Here is a 21,080-nt window from a genome sequence, read left to right on the forward strand (position 1 = left end):
ATTATACGTTTGTGTATATCTAACACTGCCTACGAATTCATTACGAAATCCCCAAACACCGATTTTAGTTATTGAAGTTTTCACATGTCTTGTCAATCCAAAAATTTAAATGGAATAGAGTGTCCTTTATTTAGACTATAGTAATAATTTGTGTACAATTTAAGTTTGCATGTATTCTACACTGAATCAATAATGGTTTTATTCACTATAAGATTTATTTTTAGTAATTACTCGAAATGGTCATATCGGACTAACATAATTCACATAGGCCTACTTATACAGGGTGTCCAGCAACCATTCGAACAAACTTTGCCACATTGTTCAGCAGGCCAAAACTAACAAATAATACAATATAACAGGCGCCCTATTTCGCTTCGTTTAGCGTCTGTCTGTCTGTATGTGTTTTTTGGGAAAAAATTACTACTCAAAAACCACTTAAGATACAGAATTCAAACTTAACAGTTATGTTAACCTAGTGTTGGTCCTTTTCAGTAAAAAAAAAATAAAACAAATATCTCATTGCATTTCAAAATGGCGGCCGTTCAAAATTTTCAAATTGTATTAGCTTTGAAACGGCTACTTTGACAACAAATTCACCAGGATAACTTTTTTTAGCATATTTTATTACCAATTCAACAATTTTTGTTTCAAAAAGATTGAATAACAAATAACTGAATTACAGTACCAAACGTAAAAACAGGTTAAATACATGCGTTGCAAGTACATACAACGATGTAGTGGATTTTTACGAATAAACTGTAAGTTCTTTATTAAAATAGTAAACAATATTATAACCTGAAATTTAATATTTATTTTTTAAATTTGTTTTAAGGTAAATTTTAAAAAAAGTTCTTAACCAATTGTGAATCCTGGTTTTTAAATCTTAAAAAAAATGTTAATAGGGCTACGTTATGGTTGGGTATAGGGTTTTCTTCCATGGCAATTGTGTGAAACAGCGAAATTAATTCAATGTGTCTGAAAAATTTTATTGAACATGATATTGTTTATTAAGAAATCAATGATTACATTACCGTACTGTAAAACTTTCATAATCGTTGCTCAAAGTGGCGTCCTTGTAACTCGTTGCAGATTCTGAAGCGACGTAAGCACGATTCTCTCACCCCTTCAAAACGATTACTGTCTTGAATAACTACAGCAGCCTCAACAACTCTAGCTACTAGATCCATTTCATTCTGTATGGGAGTGGTATACACTAATTGCTTCATGTATCACACTTATTATGTGTCATTGTAATTGCAGGTCTCATCCATGGCACTGTCTCCTGTGAGTGAGGAGAAGGTGGCCCGCGTGATACAAGGATTGAAACCAAAAAAATCATGTGACATCAACGGCATGTCTGTGTGGCTGCTCAAACGTTGCTCTAAGCATATTTTGGCTCCACTTACAAATTTGATCAACTTGTCTTTCGCACAAGGCATTTTTTCCCTCCCTTTTGAAATCTGCGAAAGTCACACCCATTTTCAAAAAAGACGATCCTTGCCTTGCAAGCAACTATCGTCCAATTTCAATCCTCCCAGTCATGAGCAAAGTTCTTGAAAAGATTTTTCTTGTCAGATTTGAAAATTTTCTTGATCGTTTTGAAATCCTCTGTTCCGAACAATTCGGTTTCAGAAAAAACAAATCCACAATCGATGCGGTCACAGACCTAATCGATACAGTTGTCGATGGCCTGGAGAGAAGGGAACATGTGCTAAGCATATTTCTAGACCTCTCTAAAGCATTCGACTGTGTACATCACGAAACACTGTTGTACCAGTTGACGACATGTGGTGTTCGAGGTCTGCCGCGCGAATGGATCTCGTCTTACCTCAGGGATAGAAGCCAGTGTGTGCAGATTGCGAATACCCTGTCAGGAAAGGTTCAAATGACTTACGGTGTCCCACAGGGATCTATCCTTGGACCTGTCCTATTCCTTGTGTACGTCAACAGATGAACTCATCGATCCTTACAGCGAAGATGGTTCAGTATGCTGACGATACAACTCTCTGCATCAGAGCAAAAACAAAACATGAATTAGAAATCAACTCATTTTTAGAACTGAATTCATGTATTCAGTATTTTTCAACACTAAATCTGAGGACCAACAGTTCCAAATCAAGCGTTGTCAATTTCTTTCTTCGGCAGCAAGAACCTGACAACTTCGCTGCCGTGATGGCGGATGATGTTCTAATAGAAGAAACTGATTCCACCAAGTTCCTCGGAATGCACCTAGATCGAGGGCTGACTTGGGACGATCACATTGACAGCATTTGTTCAAAGGTTTCCTCAGGCATTTATGTCTTACGGAAGCTTGCAAAATTCTGCTCTTTGGATATACTAAGAACGGCCTACTTTGGCTTGGTATATCCACATCTGACATACGGTTTGAGACTGTGGGGCAGCTGTTCTAAATACAAATTCGAACGTGTATTTAGAAGTCAAAAGAAAGCTGTCCGAATCATTTCAAAATTGAACTTCAGAGATTCATGCAAAAACACCTTCAGGGAGCTTGGATTGCTGACTTTGCCCTGTCTCTATATCCTGGAGGTTGTCCTGTACTGCCGTTCTAAGTGTAACTTGGTTCAAGGCAGGGACGTTCACCAGTATGGGACTAGAGGCAGGGACAACTTCCGCGTTCAACAACACAGAACTGCAGCATTCGAACGTTTACCGTCTGAGGTTGGTGTCAAGCTAATCAATAACCTCCCTGAAGATATCAAACAATTGAATGACCAAAAAAAATTTAAAACTCGACTAAGACACCTTTTGGTGTCGAGGGTGTTTTACTCAGTTGACGAGTTTATGGAGAGCCGCTGGGACGAAATTCAAAACTAACACGATCAATCCTCTGGTTCTGGTGTGGCAGTGGCAGGATTGTCTGGTGAGAATGAAGATGAGAGTGAATGAGAGAAACATGTGACTGTGTGACTGTGTGCGTGAGTGAATGAAGTGTAGGCCTAACTTTTTATTATTTAAATATTCTGTGACGTTTGTATGCAATTTTATTATTGTTACCGCAATAAAGTTATATTATTATTATTATTATTATGTGTCCCCACAAGTAAAAATCAATGGGTGTGAGGTCAGGTGACCGTGGAGGCCAAGGGACGGGACCTCCACGTCCAATCCAACGATCTCCATACACTTCATTCAAATGTTGTCTAGCAATCAGGGGAAAGTGGGCCGGTGCTCCATCGTGTTGGAACCACATTCTTTGTCAGTTTCAATAGGAACATGTTCCAACAGCTCAGGTAAGATTTCCCTCAAAAAAACTTCATAAGTAGGCCCCAGCGATCACATAAGACCAATAGATGGAGAGCACTCCTATTCCTACAGCATTACTGGTGTTGAAGCCAGTGGCGGCCATCTTGAGAACGTCTAGAAACGCCAAACGCCGTCCAGAAAAGCTTAAAAATTGCAGTCCGCGCGCATAAATAAATCGCCACCTAGCCCACTTAGGATTAAGCCAAAAATGTTCAAATTTGGTGTACGTATATCTCATAAAACACTGATTCCAATGGCGCAACTCAAATTACCAGTTTTGATCTCTATTATAATTTTAATGAGCAAAAAACTTTAAAAAGTTTTATACACATTTGAAATCGTAACATGAAAAAAGTCGGTCTGTGAGGAATTTTTTTGTTTTTAGGACAGGCAAGTTTTGTAAGCGGGGAAAGTTTGAGATAAAGAGTTGAATTATTTTTTTTCATTCGAAACTTTATTTTCTAAGACCAGTCGTTTTCCTGATATTATCGGCAGAATATAGGCGAAAACCCTGACCGCATCGCCCGACCTACAACAGATCGCCTACACTCCAGGCCGCTCTCGGCTCTTAAATTAAAACTCAACATATCGTTAATTTAAAATTCATTTAAATGTAATTAATTATTTTTAATATGTTAAACATTTTTTAATCCCCATTTATAAGGCATTCGCTTATCATTTCATGTAAATAGAAACTGTCATTCAGTGCAATTAAATATTAACTAAACTTGAGGCAATATAAGGTACAATAAAGTAAACCACTAGACATAGACTTATTTATTTATCAACGGACAACCATTTTTTATGAGAATAGTGCAAATTAATTAATTCAAGACAGACAGCATAATCGAACAAAATTTATAATAAAACATGGTGTGTTAGTTTTGACTATGCAATAATTATAAAAAAATCATAAATAACACTAACCAACTCGAAAACTAATATAAACTTGAGTATAATAACAAGAACAACAACAACAACAACAACAACAAGATAAAAGAAAAATAATGATAAAACATTTAAGAATTAACAAGATAAATTTAGAGCAAATAACAAACAACAAGAAATGATGTAGCAGATCTACTTGGAAAAATCTATACATTTACAAGAAATCAGGTAATTAACAATGTACAATCTCATTTAGCAGTGCAATTTTAGAAACAAATATTAATTCATTAAAAAAGTACAAAACAAATAAGTTAAATTTTACCACCAAGCTATTAGAAAAAAATAAACGTAAAAAATAAATAAATTAAGTATCATTGAGCATGATGAAAAAGACTATTTCTAAAAAAAGCTATAGCTACATGCGAAATAGTCCAGATGCTGGCACACCAAATTACCCAAATGGGTAATTCATTATGTTTATAAATAATGAATTTAATATAATGGAAATTAAAAATATGAAAATTAGAAACATAAATATCCAAAGCTTACAATAAAACGTACCTCTCTACTGTCCTAAAAAAATATTACAGTTTTTAATAGATGACTGCGTATTCTGGTTTTGTGTAATAATTGATGCACTGACATTTTTTGCAGTGGTGATGTAGTCGCACTTTGAAGTATTGTTTACAAATAGCTTTTTGAACTAATATAAGGTGATTTACCCCAGGATCTTGTACAAAACAATGTCCTCCTGGGAACAGATTTACACCGATACACTTTCGTAACCCTGAATTTTACCATTCTGTCCTCTAGTTTTTCACAGTTGTCACGTCGCCTTTCTTAATACGCAACTTTACTTCTGTTTCACATAACAAACAAAGTTTCACAACACCTTCAGAAGGTTGTAAAAGTCCTCCTCGATTTTTACAACTTATCAAACTGTTGCGGTATTGCGTTTCCCTCATTAGCCTGTAACAGCTGTAGGCACCCGCTACAGGCTATTTTATTTCTTAACGTTCTCACTACAAAAACCAGAAAGGTACTCCACAATATGCGTCGTTACATTTGAAGTGTTTCCTACAATATCATTAGTAATAGTCGAGATCTTCATCTTCCTTATCTCATGTTCTAAAAACCTGCCAGAGACAGCAGCGAACACAGTCTGAGCGCTCGCCACTAGGGTGAATCATCCCAAGGTCGCCGCCATTGTTGTATCATCAGGCGACAGAGGCGGCTTCAACGGGCCAAACCCCACTGCTCCATCTATTGGTCTTATGTGATCGCTGGTAGGCCCGTTCAGTCTGTTTGGTATAATATGTGGCCCAATCAAATATCCGTCTACTATTCCAGCCCAGATATTGACAGAAAATTTGTGCTGAAACTTACGTTGCACAATTTCATGAGGGTTCTCTTAAGCCCATAAATGGCTAAATTTAATCAGCCCCAGTTTCGGATATTAAAAATGCCATCTCGAGTAAATGACGCTTCGTCAGTAAAGAGAACATACCTTAAAAAATCGGGTTCATCAACTAATTTGTGAAGGAACCAACGAGAGCAGTCTACCCTGAGAGGAAAATCTGCAGGTTCTAAGGCTTGTACGTTCTGATGTCTGTAAGGGCACAAACGTTCTTTATTTAACACTTTCCACACATAACATTTGCATACATCCAAATTATGAGCAATAGCGCGAACGCTGGTGGAGGGGTTTTCTTCTACGAATAATAAAACCTCTTCTTCAAAATCAACAGTCCGTACGGATTTTACCCGTTCTACAACATTATTTTTCAAATGTCCAGTTTCCCTAAGACGAATATGAACGGGACTGAAGACGCTATGAACTGGGTGCAGCCTATCTGGAAAGCGGTCTCTGTACAATCCGCTAGCTAATCTGGCATTGCCTCCAGCAAGTCCGTACACAAAGTGAATATCAGCATACTCTTCAAAAGTAAAACGGTTCATATCATACAAGAAACAAAGTAATAAAAGAAATTTAAATTAACAGGAAAAACTAACAGGAATTACAAAGAATAACAGAACATTCAAACAGTGACAATCACGTTCAAAACATAGACTTGCTCAACAATGTCTTGATAGTTTGTTTATTAGTTTTTCTTCATTTAAAACACATGATTTGGTTGCTGATTGTTGGTCAGCTGTTTTCATGTAATATTATGCTATTGTTTTTTTTAAGAGCATTGTGAATAGTTTGTTTCTTTTTTATTTGTGTGTGTGTGTGTGTGTGTGTGTGTGTGTGTGTGTGTGTGTGTGTGTGTGTGTGTGTGTGTGTGTGTGTGTGTGTTCAAGTTCAAGTTCAAAAATTCTTTATTTGTATTCAGTTACAGTACAATACATACATTTCATGTTGCTATGTATAGCACGTGCGAAATGAAAAACATTGTTTCATTTAATTTTATATTGTCTTTTGCATCGTTGGCAATTAGTCCTTTACAGTCCTTTATTTACTGGTGCAGCTACCATTCCACAACTCAAACCCACAATTACAACCTTACAAACTAAATAACAGTGAATATTATCAATACTAACAGATTTCCACAACCTCCAATTCCATTACAATAACAACAAATACTTTCTTTAACAAAACCAGAAAAAAAATCTATAATGACATAAACAACATAATCAACATTATAAATAACACATAAATAAAATAATAAATAAATAAACAGGAAAAATACATACAATTCTATATAAATACATTCAGGAAACATGATTTTCTGTTAATATTAAATCTATATAAAAATCTATAAAACAATACATATTTAACAATCTATAAATCTATATTTAACAAATATAAAAAAATTATTAGATAGTACAAATCATATTATATAAATAAATATAAATTATATACATATACACACACACAACATACACATATATATATCATATCACATATATACATACATACATATACACAGTCAGTCCATTATGATCCAATGTGTGTGTGTGTGTGTGTGTGTGTGTGTGTGCGCGCGTGCGTGCGTGCGTGCGTGCGTGCGTGCGTGCGTGCGTGCGTGCGTGCGTGCGTGGGTGCGTGCGTGCGTGCGTGCGTGCGTGCGTGCGTGCGTGCGTGCGTGCTTGCGTGCGTGCTTGCGTGCGTGCGTGCGTCAATCAAATCAAATCAAATCAAATCGTTTAATTGCAGTTGACAATATACATTGCATAGCAAACGTCAATTTTCATGTCTAAATTTTTTCCATTCATCCCACAACAAGGCCACATTTAAACTTACAACATTCAAACATTCACTCCCCATTCATTCCATGCCAATTACGCCCACTTTCGGCGCTGGAGTCAGTTTCCTCATCGCGTGGTCTCCCAGTTGAATGCCAGAAACTCATCAACACTGTAGAAAGCGTTTGACGCCAGGCAGAGTTTGATACGAGTTTTTAACACCTTGGGCGTTGAGGCATTTTTAATTTTGTTTGGCAATCTGTTTATAAAATGAACACCTGCCTGCGAAGGCAAATGTTCATAAACCACCGTTCTGTGCATTCCCGAACGGTAGTTATCTCTGCCTCTTGTCTCATATTCATGTATGTCTCGTCCTCTGGTTAAGGCACATTTAGACAAACAATATAAGGTTGTTTCTAAGATGTAGAGACATGGCAAAGTTAACAGTTGCAAATTTTTAAACGCTGTCCTGCACGACTACTGCGTGCGTGCGTGCGTGCGTGCGTGCGTGCGTGCGTGCGTGCGTGCGTGCGTGCGTGCGTGCGTGCGTGCGTGCGTGCGTGCGTGCGTGCGTGCGTGCGTGCGTGCGTGCGTGCGTGCGTGCGTGCGTGCGTGCGTGCGTGCGTGCGTGCGTGCGTGCGTGCGTGCGTGCGTGCGTGCGTGCGTGTGTGTGTGTGTGTAACACATTGATTACTGTAAATGGAACAAAAATCATAGTAATATTTTTTTAGGTTATAATAATTGTTCAGTATTTTAATAAAGAACCTTAAAAAGTTTATTCGTAAAAATCCACTACATTGTTGTATGTACTTGAAATGCATGGATTTAACCTGTTTTTACGTTTGGTACTGTAACTCAGTTATTTGTTATTCAATCTTTTTGAAACAAAAATTGTTGAATTGGTAATAAAATATGCTAAAAAAAGTTATCCTGGTGAATTTGTTGTCAAAGTAGCCGTTTCAAAGCTAATACAATTTGAAAATTTTGAACGGCCGCCATTTTGAAATGCAATGAGATATTTGTTTTATTTTTTTCACTGAAAAGGACCACCACTAGGTTAACATAACTGTTAAGTTTGAATTCTGAATCTTAAGTGGTTTTTGAGTAGTAATTTTCCCCCCAAAAAACACATACAGACAGACAGACGCTAAACGAAGTGAAATAGGGCACCTGTTATATTGCATTATTGGTTAGTTTTGGCCTGCTGAACAATGTGGCAAAGTTTATTCGAATGGTTGCTGGACACCCTGTATATCTTAAATCATAGGTTAGAGATGCATTAAATTTAAATTATCTTAAAATGTAGAATGTACCACAAAACTAAGGATTATATTTTTGTATATTTAATTATTTAAACCACGTATATAGTGATGTACACGTGCATTAATTTGGAGTTTAAAAAGTCATAATTTTAAGTTGAAAAATATTTAACCAGCCTTTAAATTTACGGCAATAAAAAAATTTTGAACAGTTATGGCACACCCATCAATATGTTCCTCAAATATTACTCAGAAGTAGATTTAGTTCTAAAGCAATCTGAATGACACTGACATAAACTATATGATAAGCAATTCCGATGAGCTTTTCTTTACAGAATGCATTTTATTTGTAAAACTGTTATTCTATTCTTTAAATCCAAGTCATACTATGAAAAGACGCTCCCGGCACTGTCGTAGACTCGATGTTCATATTGGAATCAACCCTTCTCCAGACTCTCCCTCCCTTTCTCTCTCCCCCCTCTCTCTTTCCCTCCCTCCCTCTCGCTCGCTCTCTCTCTCGTAATTTATTAATTTCAATGCCAAATATTAACACAAGATAATATATTCATTAAATACGTTGTTATTTTTGGATAAAATCTATGGTAAATATAACTTCTACAATTATACTAGTGTCAACAATTACGAAAAACATCCTGAAATTATTTGAAGGGATTGTAGCAATAATGCTAATGCAACTAAATTATAACTATGCTATGTAAGTATTACGTTAGCGTTAGACTTACCATTTCACTGTATCCAGTTTTGTATAATTAGCCCAAATATATGAAGTTCTGGAAATGCATTCACACCTAAAAGGCCCATAATGTATCTTGTTACAGATATACAGCACTACCAACCGCAACCCCAGTTCACTTGTCCGAGCTGCTGCCAAACTTATCTACGTAAAAGTTCCTTATTGAGACACATCAGCTACGAGTGTGGCAAGACTGTGGGTGACTTCTCCTGTCCTCATTGTACTCACCGGAGTAAACACAAGAGCAATTTACAAAAGCACATCCTGCGGAAACACAGTCGAGACGACGCTACTAAACTTCTAAAATTATCAAATCCCACAACCGATATTTCCCACGTATAACGTTTTAGAAAATGCATGGTTTCGGGAAAGCGGGTTAGTCACTTCTCGTTATTTAACCGAACGGGTTAGTCTCCATAGTACAAGATTGCGCTAGTGTCGCTTGTGTTGATAGGTTATGGTGGCATTAGAGGTTTACAGAAACTTGTCTCGATTCCGCTAGAGTTCGCTAGTGATTACATCCACTGGGCAGCACTGCATGTCTTCTGTACAAAGTATTTGAACTATACAGAAAGTGAAGGAGCTACAAAATACAATAAAGTTTATATTTAAGAGTGTTTTTATCTACAAACACATTACAATAAGTTGTTAATAGTAATGTTGCTAATTGTAATAAAACTATACTTTTTATTAAACAATTCTTAACAAGTATAAGACAGCAAACAATTATTTTGTTTTCTTTTTCGCCATAATTAATTGTTAAGAACAAACCCATAAGCTTTAAGTTTAAACCCCCATCTCTAGGAGTACTCGAAGCGCAGTAGAACGATAGTTAAGATCCAACTTGGACGCCTGTAGCTCCCGCTCGCTTGTAACTCTCCCCCACACTTTCGGAATCCACATTAATCGGAAGGATACCCATTTTACTGGCCCATAATAGGCTCCTGAAAGATTTACATGTATCCAGAAACGCGAGTGATTAGTTAATATAGATGTGTGAGGTGTAGACGTGTTACTGGTTAAGGACGCGCTAGTATTTAACAACCGGTTACCTAATGGGGACTCTTACATTCTTAAAAAAACTCAGAGTAATGCCACCCAAACCTGACTCGGAAATCTTATCATCCAAGGGGTCGCATAGGAAACCGAAAAGACTACTATAGTGTGTGTGATTAACGTTTTGTGATTGATTATCTACGGTAAATTTATAGTAACATTGTGTTACTATACATACAATTTGTTACTCTGTCTCGATAGTGACTATGTATGAATAGTATTATTTCAGAAAGCTGTTGTAACGAACGAGACGGAACTTGGAAATAAGAATCATAATACTAGTTGGCCGCAAAATCTGATTTAATCTTTCACAATTATTAAAATACTATTTACATTCCCTGAATTGTAATTTTAAAATATATTAAACACTTATCAGCGAAACAGTAGGTTAAGAATTTGAGATTTTAGAGGGAAGGGCAAACACGGAGCGACGCATTACGTTCGAGTACCGGCGATCAACTCACTCCACGCACATACCTTTTCGCTACAGACTTTGTTAAAATGGCGGACGAGACTCCGTACGGTGCTGCTCCCAAACGATTTACTTGGGCGTAACAGAGTCTAGAAACGATACGGCTTGGCCAGACACAGGCTGGAGTCAGCAGAATCAGCAAATTCCTCAGCCAGCTGCAGCTAAAGCTGCCATGGGTATCGGGCTACTTCCGCTTAACAACTCAGTTGAGATCAACTAGAACATTCCGAGCAACTATTACTTGGACTTATATCTTACTAAATAAATATATAATAATCATTGTGCCTTATTTCCTTTTAATAATTTAAGTGACGGTAGATATTTTGTAAGTAATAGTACTTACATTTTACTGTTAGGAACAATGAAGAATCGTTGGTTGGTAATACTACAATATAAATACTGTAGTATTTCACTGGACAATAATAATATTGACCTCGCAGTGTCAATTGGTTAGGGGCTTTTCTAATGGGCCGTCACACTGTCACCGTAAACAGATTGTATGTATAGTAAAAATATACAAAATAAGTAAATAAAATATGGTTATGTTTAATATTATGTAATATAATGATTATGGTTGTTAAGTTCACTTGTTTTTTGGATTATACATCATGTAGAAGTCCCAATTTCTATTGCTTAGACTGTATATTTTTACATATATCATTATTTAAAATGATAGTGTATGTTGACGGGGTTGCTGTAAACCAAACTATACACTAAGTTTGGAATTCCTTTGAAAATCCATATCAGGAGCAGCATATAACGCCTCATTCATTTTAATAGCACAGTAAAATGTTAAAACGTTATATATTGGTCCAACTTGCCCACGCGCTAAAAGTTTTGAATAAACGCGTTGGAGCCTAAAATATGTGTTGATCTCTCAAGGTATCAAACCAGTCACCTCTCAGATATAGAGCTGCAGACTTTTTACACTTAGCTATGTATGCAGTGTGATGTCTATGTATTGTGTAAATATTTTATATATCAATATGTAAATTACGCGTTACTTTTGTCTGATATATGGTTATTCATTATTGGTTTCAGAGTTGGTCAGTGAAGTCGCTCATCATTGTGACACCTGCGGAAGGAAGTATTCCCAGAAGAAAAATCTTCAACGACATAAAAAGTTCGAGTGCGGCACGGAACCATCGTTCCACTGTCCTCTCTGTCCATACAAGGCCACATACAAACATAACCTCCATCGCCATGTAGTAATGCGTCATTCCTCTTTAAGTGTCAACGTAGAAAGAGAATTTAGTGCCTGAATAAATCTTGGATTAGCAGTGAGCTAGAGAAGATGTCATGCCTCATATATAGAATAGGCTGCATCCAGCATGGCAAACCCCTACTAAAGGACCATCGCAGGTCAAAACAGAATTACAGGTGATGCAAAATTGTCCTTAGCATTATTGAACTGAATTATGGCTACAGAAACAATTATCCATCTCTGTTTGGGAGTGCCGATGGCCGAGCGGTCTGTCGTTGGACTTTGGGTCTGAGTTAGAGATATCGCAGGTTTAAATCCTATCTGTAACCTTAGTACTTTTTATCAGTACAATGCATCGACTCTCCCCCTTATTTTGTTTGATAAGATCCTTGCACAGGCCAGTGGCCCATGAGGACGGACAGGATAAGGCTTAAAAAGGTGATCGGTCACTCCTTAAAAAACATGTGTATTGTTGCTCTACATAATGTTTAAAGCCTCGTGGAGGACTGTCACCAGGGACATTGTAATTGACACGAAATATCGCTTGTAAGCGAAGTCGGCAACCCTTCCTCCGTGGGCTCTTTGATCGACACTTGTCAGGCATGGGACCTTGCCGTTAGGGTCATGGGGGTAACATAGTCTTCGCTGATACCAAGTACACCTTCTCATCTTTATAACCTACTGGTGGATTCTAGCGCAGTATTCCTTTGGTGCGAATCACTCCCACGACGTTATTCCGAATCAACTAGAAACATTACTCTTAATCATACAGTGACCTAAGAAGTTTGTGAAATCATTTTTGTAAGTCATACACCGTCCTGGGTAGTTTTTGGAACCATTACTGTGAGTTATCCACCTTCCTGGATAGATTGTGGAACCATTACTGTGAGTCATACACCGTCCTGGGTAGTTTTTGGAACCATTACTGTGAGTCATACACATTCCTGGGTAGTTTTTGGAACCATTACTGTGAGTCATACACCTTCCTGGGTAGTTTTTTGGAACCATTACTGTGAGTCATACACCGTCCTGGCTAGTTTTTGGAACCATTACTGTGAGTCATACACCGTCCTGGCTAGTTTTTGGAACCATTACTGTGAGTCATACACCTTCCTAGGTAGTTTAACCATTATTGTGAGACAATTATACTGTGAGTCATACACCATTATTGTGAGTCATACACCTTCCTCCTGGGTAGTTTACTGTGGAACATTACTGTGAGAGTCAGACACTTTCCTGGGAAGTTTTTGGAACCATTACTGTGAGTCATACACTTTCCTAGGTAGTTTTTGGAACAATGATTGTGAGTCATACACCTTCCTGGATAAATTGTGGAACCATTACTGTGAGTCATACACCTTCCTGGGAAGTTTTTGGAACCATTACTGTGAGTCATACACTTTCCTAGGTAGTTTTTGGAACAATGATTGTGAGTCATACACCGTCCTGAATAGTTTGTTTATTCTATATACGAAGTATATATTCTCTAGCACAATACTAATATAAAACTGTAGATTTGGTAATATTTTAGTTCGTTATATAAATGTATTGGTTCGAAAATGCATTGAACTTTACTAAAATGTGCAACATCCTTGCATTTCAGAAATCAAATGAGCAGATAGTTAGGGCAAATTGCTCATTCGTTTTCAATCCTGTTACTTTTTTGTACATATTTTTTATTGTAAATAAACAGTTTTAAACTAGAAACTTGTTCTGTTATTTTTTACCAGTAAATCTAGATGTACTGTGAAGAAAACATGATTTTCTGGACATTTACCCATCGTTCAGTGATAAAAAATCAGTAACACTAGGTTTCGAGATCTACGACCTGACCTCTTCCTCAGGTCACTGATCTAACACACAACTACGCTCTAGCTTAAGTAAACAAACCATACCAGAGTGTTGTGACACGCATAAGTCAGGAACTACAATCACCATGTTGTGTGTCCTCTCCCTACACATTAACTATAAAACTTGCACTTGATAATAACAAAACACTAATTGTTAACACTGTACTACAGAATACTGGTCACAATTACCTACCAACCACATATAACTGAATGTGTATGTGCCCGAGATAGATGTTGAAGAAGTTTAAAACATCTTCAAAGGACTGCATCGGTCAATGTTATTAAGAACCCTACGACGTATTCGACGACGTTTGATTTAAAATCTGATGAGTTTTCTCACATTCTGAGATAAACTTCGTCGTTTTACTTTCCGACAAAACCTATATACATAAATATAAGGACACGTCTTATGCTAAATTTTTTAAATTCAATATGGCGCCTTTCTGGATAAATACTTTAAGTATTATTTCTTCAATGCGTTTAAAGAAAATGTTTAGGCCTAAATTAGGTTTGTCGAACAAAAATGTTTAAAAATAATTCTAAGATGTTAGAGATATAATCATCATTAGATTCATTTTTTGGGAATTTATAATACAACAACTGAGTTTTTAAGGGTCAAACCCCCCGCCTTCTCAATTTGTTTGCTTGTTATGCATACTCTACAGATTGTTTATAATACCCTGTAGGCTATACTCAATCAATTTATGTTATAATTTGTTTTGTTATTTGTAAAGATTCGTTTAATAAGGTTTTTCGTTCGCTTGTCTAATATATGCATGTAATTTGTATAGAAACGTAGCAATATTTTAGGCCCATAAGTAATTAAAATAAAATTGTAAACTAATTCATTCATAATTTAACCTCGTAATGTAAGTGTTTTTATAAAAATAATGAGATATCTTTAGTAAATACAGTTAACAGTACGGGTAAATTTAATAAACACACACACACATTTTATTTCCCACTAACATAAAACTAGTTTAGATTGATTTTCCATAAACCCTAAACATTGTTTACCTATATATCATTTAGCTTATTACAGTATAAATATGGACTAATATGTTATTTGTCACTATGTTACTACCGCCAACGAGAGGCTCTCAAGAGAACTGTAGAGTACCGGTACATCGAGAAGCACCCGAGTCGTCAGTACTCTCTCTTACAACCTACAATATTCACCAAACTACGGGACCTATTTTTTTTCTTTCTTCAAAAAATATGATTCAGACACCGTTTTTAAACTGACCTGTCGAAAAAATCAAACACATCAGCCGATTAACTTTTCCATGTAACGTTTTAGACTTAAATAACAGTTTTTAAATTATTTCACTATTTAAAGTATAAAATAACTGTTTTTTACCTGTTGAATGGCACCATTATTGTCCTTGACTTATCAGCTTTATTCATACAAAACTGCAAAGCATTAACTTTCTTTTAAGTTGAATAAATCATGGGTTATTTGAAGCAGGAGCATCGACATTTTGCACCATTCTGAGCGTAGTTTCGCGTTTTTTTTTTTTTTTTTGCCTACGACAACTTAGCGGACATGGCTTCAGCTGCTGCAATGCCAGTTATACGTACATAACCTATATATTGGTCTTGTGTGTTCTATGGTCACGACGCTCCCGTATGATTTGTTTACTTTATTCTAGTTAGGTTGTTATTCTTTATTGCAGGTATGTGTTAGGTGTGTTATTCACCTGCGGAAGAGATCAGATCACAAATCTCGAAACGTAGTGTTAGTAATGTTTTTGATCACTGAAAGATGGCATAATGTCAGGAAAACTACTGTTTTCTTGACAATCCTTCCATCGTCAAAAACAAAAACAAATTTCAAAATAGATGATACGTTACATCTGCCAAAAAGTAGTGAGAGGTACAGATTAATAAAGTAACTATTGTTTGCTTTTTTCCTATTTCTGTATATGAGACAAGTGCTCAAAATCCGTCTAGATTTCCGATTTCCTGTAGCATAAATAACAGAGGACTACAACGGATCATTATAAACAACCAGCCGATATTGAGTTGGTCAGTGGATAGTAATTGCCTGAGACACGCATTTGTGTTTTATAATATTGCGCAAATAACAGCGGTTTTTATACTTAAATTGGTCCATAAAGTGATTGTTTCATAAGAGATCTCAAAAATCAGCTGGCGCACAAATTACGTTTTTTTAGTGCGGTGAACTGAAACTTATTATTATTTCAGTAAAACTAATTAATAAACATAGCTGTGTTTTATATTTAAACTTAACGGTATTAGTATATTGAGTTATTGTGTGACAAAGTGTTAAATAAAATGGTAATTTAAATAAAAAATAAATTTAAAAAATTTTTTAGCTTGATACGCTTAGAACCAATCGCCAGACACGTAATAAATGTTAAATAAGCGCGAGCTAACCATACACAGATCCTTTCAATAGATGATCTCCAATTAAATGTTGATAAGAATAAGATTATAAAATTTGTCTTGGTGGATAGGGTTCACGAGACATTTCATTACAATGGGGATTCCCTCGTATTTCCATATCATGTCTCGTTCTTGGATATTAAAATTGATTCTGACCTAAAGTGTATGGTAACTCTCAACTTGATCAAGTTCCCATTAGGCTTGCTAGGTACCATTACCTTTGGTATCTGTCTAGTTTCTTAAACAAAGAAATGTTAAGAATTGTATATTTCGGACAAATTGACCCTGTTCTTAGCTACGGAGTCTCGTTGAGGCAGGCGGCTCTGAATCCTCTTTTGGCAAAAGTTTTATGCTTCAAAAAAGGGCGTTTGGGATGATCTGCGGCCTCAGACGACGTGAAAGTTGTAGACGATATTTTCATTGAGAGGGAATCTTAACTTTACCCTCCCTTTAACTTCCCTTTTTATCAAATACATTTCTATTTTTGTTTTCAATAATAAAAGCATATTTCCTCAATATTCCCACTAGTATAATACAAGACGCAAAAAACAGTTGCATTCCTTAACATAGATGAAAGCTCTTCGAAAAATCATTAGTATATTTGGGACAAAAAATATTTAATTTTCTTGGCTGACACCACAACGAACTGTCCTGGCAATCGTCTTTTTAAATCCATGTTGAGATCATTTCTTATGAATGGAGAATATTACAACACATCTGAATTTTTAAACTGTTATTCACAGTCTTTCATAATTTTAACAGTAGTTTAATAAATAGTATTTATTATACATTATGACTATGTTCGAAACATTGTAACATGTCTATTCTATTCTATTCCTTGAAATGGCGATCTTCAGTCTATTTATATAGTGTAGTTGTCTGACTGTCATATAACTAGGTTTTATGGGCCTGATGGTCAATTTTAAACATATCAAGTTAAGAAAATATAATTTGAGAAAAATTATCATTTCATATTTTTTCCCTTTTTATACACTTCCATTTTGACCTTAACTAAAAATAGTGTGGCTGGCAATCGATTTCCTTCATAGAACAATTTCTCTAACGATTTCAAGGTTGAAGACATCAAAAAAAGACATTTCTCGAGTTCAAGAGCTGTTTGTTGATACCGAATGTAATAGTTTTATGTACCTAAAGTCGTCCCACAAAAATCATGAAATCCGTTAATAATATATATGTTTCATTGTAAATTGCAGTGCTTTTAATTCTTTGGCAGTAGTCTTTTTGAATGAATGAAAATTCATTAATGTCGTTTCTCCGTGTCTGAACTATAGTATTAAATCCATGTGATTTAAAGCCATACAACAATTTCAATAGTTTTGAAGAAATGCACTACTTGTAGGAACGCGTGATAAGCCTATATTATTAGAATTGTTGTTTATAAATGAAACATTTTAATTTTACTTTGCACTGTATTTTTGATGATTACACAAAATAATAATAAGTGGACTGTAATAAATCCTGGATTATGGGAGAAGGTTCTGTAATCCAGGATTGAACTAATGTTTCAAGTTATGTCCTCTGTCATAAACTATACGGCATGTGAAGAGTTGTGCTTCTCTACCTTTCCGAGTAGTGGACTGGATTGATTCGAGGAAAGAGGGTCTGTCCACACCCTTTCGACTGGGCTTATGCCGAGATGAAAGTACGTATTATACTTCCCACGAGGTGTGAGGTCCCCTTCACGTCCCATGGCGACCCTGCCATAAATATGGGGATGACAACCCTACATTTATGGCTTCGGCCTACCTTCTCTCGTGTGCCGGAAAAGTCTTGCCGCTTCCCAAGTTGTGAGAACTTGCACTTCACAACTTATAGACGTCTAGACGAACTTGTCATGGTGTCACACTTTATATTCATGACATTATATGAAACAATGTATTATAAACATAAGGTATTTACATATTACTACGACTAATTATGTTAGTGAACAAATACAATGGAAAGAACTAAGTGCGGGCCGTAAAACAAACATTAATGCGTTTTAATTTTCTTTGAAAGTTTTATATTCTTTAACTAGGTAGAAAGGTTGTTAAAGGATGGTTATATTCCAAAGTCAATGATCCAACATAACTTCCTGAGTAATAGTATGCATTTCTTTATCCGAAACCACATCTTTTCACTTAAACTGTGCAGTTTTCTATAAACGTTTGGATATCCATACATGGGTGTGTTTTTGTACATCCAGTTCAAAAATTGAGGTTCAGAATTTATTAGGACATCATTGCACATGCATATTATTTCAATTTCAATTTATTTCATAAATACTCTTACTTTATTTTTGCCTCGCCAAGATAGTTTCTACATGCAGTACTATGTAACTTATTACATTAATATTTATATATAATTATTGAGATGTATCTCAATATGCAATGCAATATGCAACTTGCACTTAATGTAAAATATCACTTGTTTACTGAACCAATTAATGACGTACTAAAAAATATTTTTGACATGATTTTTAACAGCCGGACAATCGTTAGTTGAAGTACCATTACCTCTACCGAAATTAAGTACGTCATGTCTTTGGTGCAAATAAAGAAAACCCGTTTTACCACAATTCAAACCTGTCGTGTTGTCTATATAGTGTTCCTACAAACGAACCGCACTTCAGACCGAGTTCTGAGCCCAGATCCCTGCAAGTCAGTGCCCTGTGGACGAGGCAACTCGTGCACAATGCACAGTTGTCACTCATGGATAACACCCCTACATGGTCGTACTTCCTCAGCCCACAAACAAATCGCACTTCAGACCGAGTTCTGAGCCCAGATCCCTGCAAGTCAGTGCCCTGTGGACGAGGCAACTCGTGCACAATGCACAGTTGTCACTCATGGATAACACCCCTACATGGTCGTACTTCCTCAGCCCACAAACAAATCGCACTTCAGACCGAGTTCTGAGCCCAGATCCCTGCAAGTCAGTGCCCTGTGGACGAGACAACTCGTGCACAATGCACAGTTGTCACTCATGGATAACACCCCTACGCGGTCGTACTTCCTCAGCCCACAAACAAATCGCACTTCAGACCGAGTTCTGAGCCCAGATCCCTGCAAGTCAGTGCCCTGTGGACGAGGCAACTCGTGCACAATGCACAGTTGTCACTCATGGATAACACCCCTACATGGTCGTACTTCCTCAGCCCACAAACAAATCGCACTTCAGACCGAGTTCTGAGCCCAGATCCCTGCAAGTCAGTGCCCTGTGGACGAGACAACTCGTGCACAATGCACAGTTGTCACTCATGGATAACACCCCTACGCGGTCGTACTTCCTCAGCCCACAAACAAATCGCACTTCAGACCGAGTTCTGAGCCCAGATCCCTGCAAGTCAGTGCCCTGTGGACGAGGCAACTCGTGCACAATGCACAGTTGTCACTCATGGATAACACCCCTACATGGTCGTACTTCCTCAGCCCACAAACAAATCGCACTTCAGAAAAACACATTCATTTCACAGTTCTATAGGTTACTGTCGAACTGGCTTTAAAATTCAATTAAGTTGATTACATGGTTTCTATATCTGCATTTAAATACCTAATGGCACTGTTCGCTTCAGGTAAGGTACATTAAACTGTATGCATCAGCTGAGAGTCATCAGCGCATAAATATAACAATACCCAAGATAATTTTGTCCACAAACAAGGTGGTATCGACAGGCACCAATAAGTATAACAATTTGCAACTTAGTTTCATCAAATTTCATTACGTTTGTCTTTCAGAATGTAATATTAAATAATATAATCGTGCTAAACCAAAAGCAGACGCGTGTTAAGAGGGAATGGAGGAAAACTGTAGTAGGTGAAGTATTTTACGTTTACGTCATGTTGGCAACAATGCTGGCCACTCAAATTACGCACTGGTAAAATATGTTTCTTCTAATTTAACGAAACCTTGTCCGCAGGTCCTGTGGAGGCAGTGGTGAAGGAAGACCAACGCTTCAGGTGCAACGATTGCGGCAAGTCCTACGTCCACCAGCGCACTTTAATCAGACACGTGCGCTACGAGTGTGGGAAGTTACCACGATTCAGTTGTCGATACTGCGACTACAGAGCACACCACAAGAACCACGTGCGCGCGCACATCGGAGCAAAACACGTAGAGAATTTTTCGTCGGGTGCAAACCGTATGTAATAAGATATCATTGGAGATGTGTACAGATTACTGTTGAAAATCGCAATTGAAATAAAAACTATAAAATCGTGTGTAATTTGAACAAAAGTTGACGGCAAACGTATGGTAAAACGATAAATATAGAAAAATTGGCGAAAGAAATGATAGGTTGGGTGCTGTCTAATAGATTAGATTTAAATTCCACAATTATTGATCCCATAACTCCCATATGCAGCTTTGGAAGCCATTTTCCTAGTTGCAGTAATTCAGATTTAATCTACTGGAGTTACATTTTGTTAACGATACTCAATTAGCATTGTACTGTACTGTGAAAATAGAAAAAAATTGTTTAGTACTTTAAATATTCTTTACGAGAATTTCTAGCGGTTTAACATTCCAATTGCATTAAACCATTTGGGTTTAATTAAAGTATTGCCGATCTCAAATTGTTTTGATTGTTGCTTTCTATAATAGTCATATTACTAATTGTTTAATTTGTGACTCAGTAGTGTAACCTGTACAGTTGTAGAAACTAAATCAGATAAGTTTGCTTAGACGTTGTAACCGAAATTAGGGAAGTGTTTCATACGAGTATATCAATTATAGT

The 21,080-nt window shown here is 36.6% G+C and overlaps 1 protein-coding gene and 1 long non-coding RNA gene across 2 annotated transcripts; both read left to right on the plus strand.

Moving 5' to 3' along the window:
- The first annotated feature begins 11,192 nt into the window (after positions 1-11,192).
- On the plus strand, positions 11,193-13,793 carry LOC124353478. The gene is made up of 2 exons (XR_006921599.1): positions 11,193-13,203; positions 13,369-13,793. It is a non-coding gene; the product is annotated as an uncharacterized LOC124353478 (long non-coding RNA).
- Positions 13,794-19,484: 5,691 nt separating this feature from the next.
- On the plus strand, positions 19,485-20,494 carry LOC124353449 (zinc finger protein Xfin-like). Its single transcript, XM_046803288.1, has 2 exons — positions 19,485-19,710; positions 20,265-20,494. The coding sequence occupies exons 1-2, from the start codon at positions 19,485-19,487 to the stop codon at positions 20,492-20,494; spliced, it is 456 nt and encodes a 151-aa protein (XP_046659244.1).
- The last annotated feature ends 586 nt before the right edge of the window (positions 20,495-21,080 follow it).

The sequence above is a fragment of the Homalodisca vitripennis genome, chromosome 2 (genome assembly GCF_021130785.1).
Source record: "Homalodisca vitripennis isolate AUS2020 chromosome 2, UT_GWSS_2.1, whole genome shotgun sequence".
In the NCBI taxonomy this organism is placed as follows: domain Eukaryota; kingdom Metazoa; phylum Arthropoda; class Insecta; order Hemiptera; family Cicadellidae; genus Homalodisca; species Homalodisca vitripennis.